This window comes from Columba livia, chromosome 6 (assembly GCF_036013475.1).
Source record: "Columba livia isolate bColLiv1 breed racing homer chromosome 6, bColLiv1.pat.W.v2, whole genome shotgun sequence".
Lineage (NCBI taxonomy): Eukaryota > Metazoa > Chordata > Aves > Columbiformes > Columbidae > Columba > Columba livia.
In genome coordinates this window covers 4,845,415-4,861,030 of record NC_088607.1, presented here as the reverse complement: position 1 = coordinate 4,861,030, position 15,616 = coordinate 4,845,415, and the positions used below count along the sequence as shown (strand labels likewise).

Sequence of the window (15,616 nt, the reverse complement as noted above, 5' to 3'; positions counted from 1 at the left end):
TGAGGCCAATCTACTTCACAACTCTGGCTGTCGTGGTTTAACCCCAGCCAGCAACTAATCCCCACGCAGCCACTCACTCACTCCTCCTTGGTGGGGTAGAGGAGAAAATCAGAAGGGTGAAAGTGAGAATACTCATGGGTTGAGATAAAGACAGTTCAACAGGTAAAGCAAGAGCCCGGCGCATGCAAGCAGATGGGCTCCATCATGGGTAACAGTTACTTGGGCAAAGGCTGCTCAGCAGTAACTGAAACATCCATGGGTTATCAACACTGTTCTCAGCACAACTCCGAAACACAGCCTCATACTAGCTACTACGGAAAAAATTCACTCTATCCCAGTCAAAACCAGCACACTGGTCAAAATTACTTGTAGAATGTGAGCTAAAGTCTGTAAATTTTGTCTTGAAACATGAAGTTAGAAGTTAAATTCTAATTTTCTTTCAGATAAAAACATACTCCCAAATGAGATGAAGAGCCTGGCAGAACAACTCAACAAACTCAAAACCAAATTTTTGGAAGACTTGCGCCAAGGAAATAATTTGAAAAACCAAATTTGCACACAAAATCAATATTCTGACCCTGCTACAAGTGTAATTTCTTCATTCCAACGTGAGGCAACTAATGCACTTAATAAATATATTTTTAAATGATGACATAGAAAACATTGGTTGGCTTTTCAGAGTGTTTAAAAGGCCATGCTCTTTCAGCAGTACAGCTGCAAACATCAGAGAGGCGCAGCTTGCTTCCTAAGAGGCTCGTGCGTTCTCTAAATCTTCTTCCCAGATTATGGAAGAGAAATGAGCCTGTTTGAAGATCAAGCTGACAACAAACCATCCTGAGATTTTAAATTTTACAGAATCATAGGAAAAGTCAGCCTGGGAGGAACACCAAGAGTCATCTAGTCCTGTTACCTGCTTACGGTGGGACTATCTCCAAGCTGGATCAGCCTTCTCAGAGCCTCCTCCAGCTGAAGTTTTGAAGAGCATCGCGGATGGTGACCTGCTCTGCTCTGTCAAACAAGCGTTTCCAGAAAACACGTGCCCGGGAAGGTATAAAAACAAGAAATGAGTTTGGCATTTCAATCACGAGGTGGGTTAACAGACCTACAGCAAAGTCAGGATGTCAGCAGCCAAGTTTCATCCAAGTCCTGCTTTGGTTTCCCAAGTACCTTCCTTAGATCAGGCGCTTGGCTTCTCTGCGAGTTTCCCTGACAGAAGCTTTGCAAAGCACAATGAATTGGAGATGCAGTTAAATTAAGGTTCTCGAGAGCTGCACACATGTACACACACGTAGGATGAACTGCAGCATCCAAAGGAACTTAAAATTTGGTGCTGCCTTCAAAGTTGCTGACAAAATACAGAGACATCCCACAGGCAGTAACAACCACAATACCGTGATAAAACCTCTGATTTCAGACATACAGACACTCTTGATAATGAAATATGACTGAGGAACCAAAGTACTTGGAAAACAATTGAATGTGAAAAATTAAAAGCAGAGAGGAATTAAAGAGTGTCCTGGTTCAGTTCTAAAATTAAGTATTTTCAAATTAAGCAGACTGAAACATAAATGGAGTGTTCCTTGCTTACCCAAAAGGTAAACTTACCTTCCTTACCTTAGGAGCCGTTCACTAGTTCCACGTGTTGAATCATATGCAATTAAGAATTAACATGAGGCTTAATTAGAAAGTGTTATTTTATTCATATCTTACAAAAGCAAAGCTTCACAACATGAACTACACTTGATATAGTTATTTCAGAATTATCCTTGTCATCTGAAAACATTCACTACACAATAAAATTTATTTTACAACTCTAACGGCTTTCATTTTTTGCATACAAAATATGCTTTTTACACTGAAATACACATTATTAACAAAGCAGGTACTTACAAGCACATACACAAAGATTGCTCAATGAAAAATGCTTCAGCAGGGAATAGATCTCCTGCAGCAGAACATCCATTTGCTGTAGATTTTCGAAGAAGCTTAAAGTTATTACAAAACTTGCCAGTGAAGACCTCTAAATTACATTCCCTTCGTCAAAAAGAAACAAAAACCAAACAAGCAAACCCCCTAAACATTCTGGAACAAAACAAATAGCAACAGATCATTTTGCTATGAAACACCATTGGAACACATCTTCCAGCACAGAGTTTTATTTTAAAATGCCAATCAACATTTTACGTCAAAATCTTCCCCTTCTAAACATTTTATCTGTGGAAAAAACCCAATTATTATTTCCTATTAGCTGCTTCATGGTTGGTTTAAGTATTAACCGAGATATCTACTAAGATCTTCAGCCCTAATATTTGCATGTTCATTGGAATATTCAGTCTCAAAGTAACGTCTGTATTAAGGGTACTATAAATAGTGCATGTTAAAAATATCAACAACTATGAAATAATAATTTACAATAAAAACAAAAAAACCCCACAAAGTTATTGTTTTGCAACTACGGAACTTTGAGTCAAACTATGGAAAAATTTCAGCTCATTCCCAAACTTCCCCTGTTAGTAGGAGTTCAAATGCTGATCACCACCTTATGATATAAGGATTTGGGTTTCTAAAAAGAAAATCAAAACCAAAAGTTAGTGCAGTGGAGCACATGGAGAACTCAATAGGAAAAGTCCAAATGCAGGACTCGATCCCACAGTTCCTGACAAGGATCCCCCACTGACTCGGAGTGAGATCTGCTTGTGCAGGGGAGTTGTCAGGATCATACTCTCAAACAATTTTCCAGTACTATTTCTGGTCTTTAAATTAAATAGTACGTACAGAATCATGAAAAAACAATGTGAAAATATACCTTCCAAACCTACTCAGCAGACAGAAGGAAATCGACACAGGCAGGGTACCACTTGGCACAACTGAGCACACGGTATGAGGCTGAAAAACTAAGAATCCCAGTCTAGAGCAGTTATTTGGCAGGATCCACCCTGCACCTCTGCCTGTGGGATCGACATCAAAGGCAGAAGCCGCCTAAGAACCCCCTGCAAACAGGAGCTTGCGCAAGGAAAGACGGAAGAGTATTTTCATCGCTGTTCAACGGTTCACAGATGTTCAAGCTAATTTTCTTTTCCGTAGGTACTTCCAAGCAGAAACAATGGTATTAAGTTAGCAGTATTAAAACACTTCTAAACAACAATTTGCAAGGTTTGAGTTTAGTTTTATCAAGTTCTATTATTAATAACATACTTTCCCCCACAACAAATGATTCCCTTCTAGATGAGGGAATCAATCAGATCACACAGGCTTTCCTCTTGCTACCAGCTGCCTCTATTAGCAACCTGACTATTCTATTTAAAATTTCATTCTGGGGCCTCATGGCTCAAAAATCATTTTTCTAAATTGCCAAATCATGAGCCATCACAAAAAGAAAAAAACATCTATGATGTTTACAGGCACTGCCAGTGAAAGTCTCAATGGATCAGAAACCACATGAATGGAACAGAAGGATGAAATCTCAAATATTTGTGCACTTGGAGTTAATCTCATCCCAAGTGGGAGAAAGGCTGGAGCCGCAAGCCAAAGAGAACTCGGCTGTTGCGATCGGCACATCACTCAGTGCTGGAAGGTGCTTCACAGAGCAGCACCAGGTCAGAGGCTTCCCTGGAGTTCCCAGAACCCAGGAATAGAAGTTTATGTCATCCAGCAAAAGGCAAGGAAAATGACCTCTACAAATTACTAATTGTTATGGTCTTCAAGAGTAACATCTGTAGTTCTAATATTGTATTTTAGTCAGATGCAGATTTTAGAACGTCTCAATATGTGATCAAAAGAAAGTTATTGTTCCTACATTGTTCTTTGACTAGAAGAACCGCCTATGTTAATAAACCTGTACAGGAGAAGTAACTTCCAACTGGATTCCCATTCAGTCAAACTTTAGTCCTTAAAATACAGGACTCTCTATGTTTATGCACACAGAGTTGTGGTTTTGCTTATAAAATAACTTTTAAAGAGTGTCATTAGAAAAGTGGAAATTACATTCTGTTTTACAAATCCACTGAAATGGATTTGGAACCAGGCATGAAACCAAAAACATTTTTGGGAGTGATAGCATGTTATCATTCACCTTTACCACACTGGAAATACTTCAACGGTGTGTTTTTGACCTCGTTACTACAACACTATGTGAAACCAAGAATCCAGTTCCTTCAACTGGTTACTTAAAGCACAGAAAATTCAACAGTAGGTAGGTTAGGTAGACAGAAACATAATTGGCTCCCAACTTTTTAATTCATTAAAGTCAAAATTACTTCTAAATCTGAAATTCTCAGAAGGGTGTTATTTTCTGCATTGATCTTACAGTGAAGTCATTGTAAGTTTTTCCATTGGCTTTGGGAAGTTTTAGCTCCCGTAACAATATAAATTGAAAAAGCTAAACATTTGCTATATGGATTCCAACCTCCAACTTGCAGAACATTCATAAATCTTCCTACATGTAACAAAACATATTTGCTGCCATATATTGCTGATAGTAGAAGGGGAAAACATAAGGAAACTTTAATTTGTCTAAAGTAAGACAAACTAAGGTAAAAGTGCATGTCTAAATATGAGAAAAGTAACAGTTCTTCACTTTTTTGAAACACTACAAATTCCTATGTAGCACATTGAAAGCTTTTATTAATTTTGCTAGGATGTTTTCTTGAGGTTTATATTAAAGTGCCTGTCCGTTAACCTAGGTGCTTCTAAAGCAAGATGTACAGTATAAAAAAAACAATAAACATGTGCAATGGACTTCATGTACGTCTTTAGTTACCATTTGCCACCTACAAACATTAATCACGATGGCTTCAAATGCCTTTCTCCTTATTTCCAGCACAAAAAAAAGGACAAAAAAACCTGGGGCAGGTGACAAGACAAACTGAGCTGAAGTTTACAATAAACTAGATGTTACAACTTTCAAACATCCGGGCGACCTCCCTGTTGTAACTCGGCCCAAGAGAAAACTGAATAAATGATTTTTAATTTGTAAACTTGTTTGTTTCTATTAGAACTTCTATCAGCAAGACAGAAATCTAACTGTGCAAATTTTAAATATCTGTACAAATTAGTTTAAGGCAGTTAAAACTTTTAGGGAATATATATTAGTTCTACTAACTCTTTATTATGTGTGTTTAAAGAATGACACGTAAAATTTTGGTAAGTGTAGTTTAAAATAAGGTGTAATATTTACTTTTGTTTTGTACTACTAGTGAATAACAGGCTTTTTAACTCTTTCTTTCTTCCTACCAGCATTTCATTCACAATAACCTGTTATCTGCTAGTTTTGTGATGAGCTTTAAAAATAAGTTAGGTTAGTGTTTGAGTCCCAGCATGAAGAGTTTAGAATACACTAAGCAAAAAGTTATTATTAACCTTCGTTAGATTAAAGCAAATATTATATCAAATGAATTTGTATGTGAAAGTTGCTTCTGTTTGTTTTTCTAGTTTGGAGTAGCTGAGTTTTTAAGGATAAGTGTGTATCCAAAGTAACCACTTGTCACTTCATTTGCCTTTCCTATTTTATGGTTAATATAGTGTGTCTTGCCCAGTAAATAGTCTGATAATTGCATCCTGTGTTTCAAGACACACACCCTGTTTCTATATTTGTAGAATGTTCATTGAGATTAAGTGCAGGCAACTTCAATTTAGCAAAGAAAGCATGTAAATGCATTCCAATATTCCAATTCCTATAGCACTCTCTCAGCTTTTTTTTGCAAGGCTACATATAAAATAACTACCACATCTTATACAAAATTTCCCTGGCAAGTTTTACGAAAACATAAATTTGCCTCTTTTGTTGAGTTGATTAATGTGAAGATTCCTTATGTGAACGTGCAAGCTTTTCTTCAGCAAGTATGAAAAATATACTGTAATATGTTAAAAAACTAAGTGAAAGCATGTTCTCAGTTAATGTTGACTATGTTGGCCTCTTGCAAAATGGCAAGCGAAGTCATACTTATTTTTACACTTACACCCACATATGTTGCACTGAAAAGGGTTTTCAAATCCATGACATCCCATGTGAATAGTATAAAGGATGTTGTCCGCAAAGTACATGTCACAGTGTTGGCAGTGATGCAGAAGCTGAGGGTCCTGAACGGGAAGGGTTGGAGCTGGAGTACTTGGCTGACTGTTACTGATGCTGGGAGTACTGGTGTGGGCGCTGCGGTCACTGCTGGGACCGGCCACGGGGCTGTAGTTCCTTTGATTGTGTGCGGGACGAGGCTCTGGGCTGGTTGGAGATGAATTCTGAGGAATACCTGCTGCCACAGCTGACACGACCGCAGGCGCAGCAGGTTGCTGGATCATGAAAGGCTTTTCATCCTGACAGGAAACAACATCAGGAGAGGCTGGGTTTTGGTTTTCAGGTGGCAAACTGGATAATTGTCCGGCTAACGTGGAGAGCTGGTTTAAAGGATTATCTACCATGAGGTCTTGCGGATCTCTCGGCAACGCACTGCTCTGGCTTGGTTTTGTCATGCTCTCATACGCTTCAGTCTGGATATTTGGGATTTCTTGAGTGAAGTCATTAAGGTAGTCTGGTTTCTGAACCACCATGGAAGGTGGACTCAAATTAATTAATGCTCTTCTGCTGTACCCCAAATTGCTGGTCTTCTTCTGCAAAACCCCCCACATTTTCTTGCTGCTTAGGGAAGACCTTGAACCTTTAACAGGCACCATTTTATGTTTGCGCCTGCGGTGGTGAGACAAGTTACTTCTGTCACTGCAGCGAAAGGAACACAATTCACATTTGTATGGTTTTTCACCAGTATGTGACCGCATGTGAGCTTCCAGATGACGTTCGTAAGCTGATGCAAAGGGACACAAATGGCATCTGTGCGGCTTCTCGCCTGGAAAATTAAAATAGATTATACTGTGGCATCTCACAGAGTGCTTGAAAAAGGCTTTTCATGGAACAGAAAGTAGCTAACTCGGAGCTGCTGATCAAACAGTTCCCTTTCAGCTTCAGTCACTGCTAGTGGTGAGTTTGGTTGGGTATCTGGTGGAAGAGTGGAGTAAATTTAGACAACTCTGCCTCACCCAAGTGACAGTAAGCATAAAAAAAAATGTGACCAGAATTAGCATAACAGATAACCCGAGCAGGAATTGCAGCAATGATGCCAAGGACTGAATGCAGTGATGTTTACATGGTGCTCTGAACTGGATCCAAACTCTGCCTCACCTATAAAGCACAAAACCAGTTGACTACAGGAATGTCTGCACCAAAATGTAGTAATTGTCCCAGCCCTGTCCCCTTCCCAACTTCTCGTCTGCCCCAGCCCACTCGCTGGTGGGTGCTGTGAGCAGCAGCAAAGGCCTTGGCTCTGGGTAAGCCTCGCTCAGCCATAACCAAGAGATCCCTGGGTTATCAAAACTGTTCTCAGCACAAATCCAAATCACAGCCTCATAACTAGCTACTATGGAAAAAATTCACTCTATCCCAGTCAAAACCAGCAGACCATTTTGAGCATCCCAGTCTGGAATCAGAGCCTGGGATACTGAATACAAGGTTATTTTTTCCCTTCATCACTGGCTCTTGAAGAGGAAAGTGAACAGTTTTTGTTCTACCTCTAAGTACCTTTTTTGCACCAGCTGCAACTATCACTTCTCCATAAGCAAATATGTGTATTCAGATATATACATATATACACACATGTAAAGATCTGGAGATTTGGTACAAACAACGATGTAAAAAGACTGACAAATTCCCTGCATTCACAAAGAACTTGTCAATCTGAGCGGGCTTACTTCATTCTAAACTGGTTTAAATATGCTGAGATACAGATTTGCATCCCATGTTGCATGACCTTAATACAGCACAGTTGGTAACTACTAATTATATTGCTGTCGGACTCAGCATGAAGTTAATTCTGCAGCAAGTTGCACTTAATAATGGTTGCGTGATCATGCCTGGGTCATAATTACTTTGGCAGATACTTGGCTGCACTTGCCTGCTAACCAGGATGTATTATCTGTTTACTTACATTGCTCTGAGGCTACTAGTCAGCTATCACTTCCCTATTTTAAAGCTGATTCAGTCACTCTCAGCCTTCACAGTCCACGTAATTCATCTCTTGGCCCTTTACCACGCTTCTAAGCAAAACAACACTCGGGTCTTGGATCTCCTTGGCCTCGAGTGAAAAAAAGACACAAGAAAAACAAACCAAAATAAAAAAAGAAACCCTTCTTTGTTCCGGAGTCCCCTGTCTCTGCCCAAAGAAACAAAGCGGAGCTTTCCAAAGAGCTGTTACGGTAAGGGCAAAATGGTGTTGCCATCAGGAAACCATGCAGTGCGGTACTATAATTAAGGATATTAAATATATTGTAAAAAGACAAAGGCGAAATTATACAGGAAAACAAAAAGACCTCTGGCAGTCTGAGGTTCACATCTATATTACAAAACTGAACAGATTAATATCAGGAAATGAACTGTTATCACTGTACAGTTACTGGTATTTCATCAGGCATCAGACATGTTCGAACCAGTAATCCAGCTATAAAGTGGTCACTGTGTGAAGGCATGTCCAAATTTCTGAAGCTCTTTGATGGACAGCAGGCTGATATCCCCTGTATACTTCTCTCACTGCTAACCAGCTTTCTGGAACAGAAATAATTCAGACTGCAAGATTCTGCAGTAGAGTTATGTGTGCCCTCAGTTTGGCTACCTTTTCCTAGCACCTTTGTGAAAGTTTATTTGATCAAATGAGTCGTGTATATACACTCTGATGGGAATACCTGCAGGAGCACTGAAACACTAAGTCATCCCACATATAAAGCTGTGTTCCTGTGGTATAATGCTAAAAATATATACTACAACCATAAGAAACAACTCCAAATGCTAGCCAAGGCACAAACCCAAAGTATTACACTTTTGTAGCTCATGGGATGTTTGCTTCTCGACAATGACCACTGGGTCAGAGATTTTTGAGGATATTTCCCAGCTTCCCAATTGTTGTTGGAATCTTTCTTGCTTTTTTTTTTTTTTTACATACTATGCTGCAACTATGCTCAAATGCTCATAATCTGCAGCCGGAATTTTTCTGCCAGCTCAAACCACTTAGTGACCTCTACTCGCTAAAGTAGCAGCAGGGTAAGAAGCATTCTGAAAACACAAAAGAACTGTTAACCTAAGATGTGAGAATAGACAAGACACAGGCAACTTCCCAGGGTAAGAGAAGGAATGCTGACACTACCCCAATCCCCCCATTTTGCTACTTAAGGAAGACTTGATTTTTTGCTCTCCAGTATGTCTAAAATTTATGACATTTGGTATTAAGTAACAACACATTGTTTCAGTCATTCTGCTTGAGGAACCCCGAGCACGCCAAAGCCATCAAAAAATATCTCAAGAATCGGCAAACACATAATACCAACATCTTCTAGCAGCAAGTTAGGCTTCCCGTCACAGCTCTAGCAGTCCATCTGCTCATGTTGACAATTAGCCAGTAATAACTGCAAGTTTTTAGATGGCAATAGCTATATGCTACTGAAAATACAGGAAATTTTAAAACTGATGCGACTTCTGCAACTTGAAGTACCATTTAAAAGTCATCCTAAATTAGGTAGTTGACTGTAGGACATCCATAGCACTTTCTCCCACTACTTGACCATCATTCCACAAGCTCCAAAATAGAGACACAGAGTTAAGCTGTTAAAAGAAAATATCTTGCGTTGTCCACATACCATATGAGGCAAATGGTAGGCGAAGCTGTAACTGCTTGATGAAAAACTAGAGACAAAAGATGCTCCAAAACACACTGCTGCTTTGCAGATCTGCAGCAAGCCATGGCATTAACTGTGTGTCAAATGCAGGCAGCACAAGCCACAGTAAACCACTAAGCAAAACTTCCACTGAAAACAGCAACAGCTACACACAGAGGCAGCTCGCGGTAGCACAAGAGAAGAATTTACAAGATCTTCAGGGTCTGAACCTTAGAACTCTTTGCTTTCTAGTTGGTTGCCATTTTCTACCCCATTACACCCTGTCCAAACAAGCCAACACTGAGCTAACTTTCCCAAAATACATCCTGGGAGTCACTGCGGAGAAGCGACAGCTCACAGCAAAGCGAGAATCTGACTAAAAATATCTGTACCCAAACAGAGCTACAATTACATCCCAGTTACAACAATGCGCTTCCTTCAAAGTGAGTCCCAGAATGCCACCTACCCAAGAGCACTGAAATTATACATTTAGAAGTTCGGGGACAGTCCACACCAGACTTGAAACCTGCAAAAACTTCCATTAGTTCGATTTTCTTTTTCTTATTGCTATAGTTAACAGTCTTGAGGTCTTCTGTATCGGTGTAACATACTCAGCAGGCACCAAAGTCATACTTCACAAGGACTTTTCGTTTGGTTTCTCTCATTTGCCAAGAAATCTGAGCTAACTTCATGAACAGTTCAGAGTATTCTAACCTTATTGTGAGTTTTGCTTTTCAGCTTTATAAACTAAACAGAGGCAAATGCTCTTAAACAAGCCACAGTGAGTATTTTTTCTTTTCATTACTGTTATTAATCACTTATTAGGTGATATGTCTTCACATGTGAATATTCTACCAATGAGAAAACTTAATACTACTTCTTATGTTTTGTACTTCCACATTTAGAACGTTGTACAAAACAGGAATATTTTCATAGCTGAACAACAGAGGAAGAAAAGCCCCTATATATCTCCATGCAGCAGCATGTCACGGAGGCACCCCAAGGTTAGTTTAAGGGACAACAGCGTCCACAACAACTGTTATTAAACTGGTGAGAAACAGGGTTTTAGCACTCCAAAAGTAACTTGAATACAGGTTCGGATATCAGTTGAGAAAAATTATTAAGGGTCAGCAACTAATAATTCAGGAGGTCCACAGTGTGCATGCACGTGGCTTCACCCAAAACAATAGCTGAGCCGTCCCTGGGTCCGGGAGGAGCCCACACTTGCCTGAACACGGTGTGGGATTATTTTAAGGGATACACGTACTCATACTGAGTACGGAAAGTGTACACTCGCAATCCTGCGAGGGTAAATGTATAATACACTCACAATCCTGCGAGGAGAAATACACGTGCAAATGTTCACAGAATATTACACATGCTTATGTGGAAGCACGGGAGGGAAATACATTTGCGACTGTGCGAGGAAATAATTTATACACGTGCTCGTATTGAGCACAGAAAGTACGCGTGCAAACGTGCATGGAAAGTTACACGCGCTTACGGGGAAGCACAGGAGGAAAATACCCCTGCGATTATGCGAGGATTTATTTTACAAATGCAAATGTGCACGGAAAGTATAAACACACTCGCAGTCCTGCGAGGAGAAATTTTACTCACACCCGTGGCAGCAAGGCAAGCGGGGTCTCCCCCTCAGGGAGGGCGGCTCTCGGCAGCAGCATCTCGCTCATTCTCCAAGAGACCCGCGACAATGGGCGGAGTCTCGACTAGAGTCCCGTTTTTTATTGGCTGGTCAGATCTGACTGTGGGCATTCCAGAAGCTTCTCTGCACCCCCCACCCTGGCTGTGGGTGCCCCTGAAGCCTCCAAACATCCCCCACACTGGCCGCGGGCGCCCAGCGGCTCCTGGCGCCTGGGCACTCCCTTCTCCTAACGGCCCTGGCCAGGGGCTCTGGGCCGAACAAAAGAAGCTGTCGGCCTCAAACAGCAGAGAGAGGGAGATGTGTCTACTCCTTCCATGATGGAGGAGGGAGGGGGAGAGAGGGGGGTTTGCATCCTGCCACACAGCATGAACCATTTTCACTTTTTTGATTAGCGAGGAAAAACTAAGAGGGCCTTTCAATTTACACTGACGCTTTCATGCTACACTTCATTCCCATACATAGTTACTTCAAGTTTAGCAGTCTCCAATAACAAATGTAAGTAGGAATTTGCATAATTTAAACAGGTACATGGCACACCTTTAAAAAAAAGTCCATTAAAAAAAAAAACAAACAAAAACCAAAACCCAGTTGTAATTGTTGAGCAACTTTCAGAACTATCACACTGCCTGAAGATGGTAACTCCTCACATAAAAAAAATATAACATTGAGTACATACCACCCCACCTCACAGCAAAGTACTGCAGAATATTTCATACCTGTATGGATTCTGATATGCTCGATGAGCCGTGCTGTTCCTTTGCTGGCATAGTTGCAGTATCGACACTTTAACTTTCCATCAAACGTCCTTTCAAACCCATCTACTAACATTCCTGAGTTTTCATCCAGTGAAACTTCAACAGAAGGATGATCCAGACCATTCTGATCACCTTCTGTCCCAGCTGTGAATAATACAACAGAGATTTCAGTCAAGAATCAGTGGGATGCTGCCTATCGTGCTGTGAGAATATGCCAAATATCTTCTGCTTTTCTGGATGTCCTCGGTCATTAAATACACAGAACTATAAGAACAAACCCTGATTAAAACAAAGGTACATACACAACTTTCCTCATGTGAAAATTACTATCAGAAATGCTTCTGTACAATTATAGTTTGCATCATTATCTGCATGTGAACAGTGAAGGCAGTCTCTAAAAATAAAATTTGACAGCACCGAAATCAGCTTACCTCCCTGAAGAGTCTCTGCTTCCTTCTCTCCACTAACTGATCCAGAAATCATGTTTACATGCTGAGTCTGCTGCGTAAGATATTCCTGAAAATCTTTTACGAAGTCTAAAGGTTCTGGTTTCTTTTCACCCATATTCACTCTTCACTTTTACAACCTCTTGTGCCTAGAAGGAAGATATTTTCACATCACGGCTGCCACTGAATTTGAATGCATTCATAGAAACAAGCTTGAGTTTTGGTGATGGTGGTTTGGTTTGGTTTTAGTGAAGGACTACTTTCATCATACAGTATGACTCAATACACAAACTTGCAGCCATAAGACTATTAATGTTAGAACTTCTAATTAATTAAAGATCACTAAATACATATTACTGGGGAAATTGCTTTCAGCAACAGTAACATAAGGACAACATCAAATTGGATAAAATGACATAATAATCAAAATCAACATGACACTGTTTGACTTGCCTCTTGTATTTTTTTACATGGATCGTACCTGAATTTTAGTTCCCCGCTAAGTAGCAAACATGCTCCAAAACGTACTCCCAACAGGTCAGACAGCACAGAGAACAGCTTCTTCACTTTCCCTGGAAGGAAAAAAAAAATAGGAAATGTAAGCCAATTATTCTTCCCAAACTCCATAAGGTGTAAGAAAAAAATCTTGAAAAAATATATGTGATAGAAAGACAGGCTCTAACACTCTATGGCTATAAGTTTTAATAAGGCAATTACTCTTTCAGCAAAACCTTTTCAAAGATTGCATGTACTCCTTTGTGTATCTCACTGAAAGACAGCTTCTATTGCACTGATCATTTGAGTAGTTTCTCTGGCAAACACGTGGCACCAAAAAATCCCAGAGGCAGTTACGGCGACTGTAATGATAGGAAACCAACTGAACGTCGCTGAACAGCAAAGATGGAAAGAAGCCTCACGGAAAGCAGTATTTCATAGTTCCCCCAAAATTTTTGTTTCCTGCCCTGCATAAAATCTTAATCCAGTTGATTATTTTATACTGAAATAATACAAATATTCAGTAGAAGTCACTGGTAATTCCCTTTTCTGGGACTGTAAATGACAAACCTCTAGAGTCTCAATTTGCAATTATTTTGTGAAGATGGAATTTAGGATTCAGTCGGAAAGAGGATAATGAGTCAGCCACATTATTATTCTTCCAGATTGTAATCAGTAATAATTTATAACATTAAATTTTCAATAAGTATATTTTTGTTTTCTAATAGTTACTAAACAAAATATTAGGTGACCTATAAAAACCCAAGTCCTGAGCTCAAGACCATATTTAAACACATTTTCCTATATTTTCAAAGTTATTTCCAAGCATTAGTTCATTTCTGACATCCAAATGAGTACGTGCTTCCACATCATACCTAAGTGTGCTCAACTACTGTCATTATTATCACCATTATGTCAGTTTTGAACACGTGGTTATTTGTCAATTTTGCCTACCCTCTTTCAGATGTCACCAGCCTTGTGTAGGCTTAAGTTAATTTGCGTTCCATATGTTGGTGTCTCCTGCAATAACACAAAGACATCAGGATACAAATTAAAGATATGAAAGAGAAAAACAGGATGAGGTCATGTAGAGTCTTGACCAGGCCAACTTTCACCAAATTATAATAAGATGAAATAACAATTTAAAATTAAACCATTCTAGATGGTGAATGGTTCAACACGAAACCATGTTAAAAGTCCATGTTTTCACAGAATCCCTTTGTGTGAGGCACAACAAATTATTTCATTACTTTTATAACTATATTTGATTTTAAAGAAAATCACTCAGAATTTTAAAAGTCTAACCGGGGAAAAGACATTATTTGGGGGATCAACTGCGTAAAACTTCCTTTCTCTACCTCATCAATTTAATTTGAAACATCCTTTTTTTTTTTTTTCTTTTTTTAATGTCAATGTCGGTAAGTTGCCACAATTTGAGCGCCACCTCAAACCCCTACATTTGCATGCACAAAAGAACCTTTTGTGATTTTATGTGTTATTTTTTTATAGATATACAGCCAGCAGTTCTCCTTTTCAGGGAAGAGCGATACAGACCACATGCTTGCTACATCACTACTGCAAACTAGTAAATGCAATTTTTATTAGAAACCTGAGCACACCAGCTCCTGTTTCACGCACTCAAATGGGCTGATTACACCAGATGTTCCTTAAGTTCTAATTACACAGAATGTTTTCTGCACAGACAACCGTATCTTCTCCAGCTTTAGACACCGATGGGTGGAATATTGGTTATTAATTTTCTACAAGGATACAAGTGCTGGATTTAACAGTAGTTACAGTGCTGGTGTGTATAAAGTTAAGTGCCATAAGGTGTCGAGGATTAATATTTCACCTAAAGAATTCTGCTAAAGAAAACAATTCAAGTAAAAGCAGTAGTTTAACAGACCCAGTAAGAACTCACACAGTAATTATAACGGAATAAAATGATTATGCACCCCTTTTCAAGGAGAAAAAAAAAGGGGTGGGGGGGACGGATCTCTCTGCCTCGGTCTCACGTTTTCCAGTGAAAATGACTTAAAAGGAACACAAGGAAGGAGGAAGGATCCCAAAATGTACCCCAGCCCCTCGGTCTCACCTTTTCCAGTAAAAATGACTTAAAATGAACACAAGGAAGGAGGAAGGATCCCAAAATGTACACCAGCCCCTCCTGCTCCTTCTCAAGGAGTTCTGCGGGGGAAAGAGGCAGCGGCTGCCGGGCCGAGCCCCAGCACCTGCCACCTGCTCCGTCGCCCCCTTCCCGCGCAACGAGCGACCCCCGGCTTCTCCGGCCCACACGTGGGCGCGAAGCGACACTCCCGCGGGATCACCCCCCGTCCCACCGCCCCTCACGTCAAAGGGAGGCCCCAGCGGGGACCCCGCGGCCGCCGGGCAGGGGGTGTCGCGGCTGCGGTTCCTCCCCCCGCCGGCCCAGGGGGGTGTGGGCCGCACTACCGCCGAGCCCCCTCACCGTGGGTTTACTCACCGCCGCCGCCCCTCACCGCCCGCCGCCAACGCCGCCATGTTTGTTGTGCCTCCCGCGGCCCGGCCCGGCCCACCGCAGTCTCGCGAGA

General features: G+C 40.5%; 2 protein-coding genes across 8 annotated transcripts in view; one reads left to right on the top strand and one right to left on the bottom strand.

The window, feature by feature from the left end:
• The window catches only part of PSTK (phosphoseryl-tRNA kinase), a 4,798-nt gene extending 2,981 nt beyond the window's left edge, over positions 1-1,817 (top strand). For all 5 annotated transcript variants that reach the window (XM_065066797.1, XM_065066795.1, XM_065066798.1 and 2 more), the window contains exon 6: positions 444-1,817. In XM_065066797.1, the coding sequence (XP_064922869.1) occupies positions 444-447 (4 nt within the window). In that variant the 3' untranslated portion in view covers positions 448-1,817. The remainder of the gene's footprint in view (positions 1-443) is intronic.
• Positions 1,677-15,616, bottom strand: IKZF5 (IKAROS family zinc finger 5). 3 transcript variants are annotated; one of them, XM_065066791.1, is made up of 6 exons: positions 15,529-15,616; positions 14,001-14,066; positions 13,033-13,123; positions 12,537-12,700; positions 12,067-12,249; positions 1,677-6,836 (listed from the first exon to the last, which is right to left on the bottom strand). In XM_065066791.1, exons 4-6 carry the CDS (start codon positions 12,667-12,669, stop codon positions 5,893-5,895), a joined length of 1,260 nt encoding a protein of 419 aa, XP_064922863.1. In that variant the 5' UTR covers positions 12,670-12,700; positions 13,033-13,123; positions 14,001-14,066; positions 15,529-15,616; the 3' UTR covers positions 1,677-5,892. The 3 variants fall into 3 exon arrangements, with proteins under 3 accessions (XP_064922863.1, XP_064922864.1, XP_064922865.1); XM_065066792.1 differs by having other exon boundaries at positions 15,514-15,595; XM_065066793.1 differs by lacking the exon at positions 14,001-14,066 and having other exon boundaries at positions 15,529-15,610.

What these genes read in the sequence shown, in the direction of transcription:
- IKZF5 (XM_065066791.1), bottom strand. Translation starts at nt 12,669, where the DNA reads ATGGGTGAAAAGAAACCAGAACCTTTAGACTTCGTAAAAGATTTTCAG. An exon ending in AGCAGAGACTCTTCAGGGAG is followed by an intron (nt 12,250 to 12,536) that starts GTAAGCTGATTT and finishes TATTATTCACAG; the next exon opens with CTGGGACAGAAGGTGATCAG. An exon ending in GCATATCAGAATCCATACAG is followed by an intron (nt 6,837 to 12,066) that starts GTATGAAATATT and finishes TTAATTTTCCAG; the next exon opens with GCGAGAAGCCGCACAGATGC.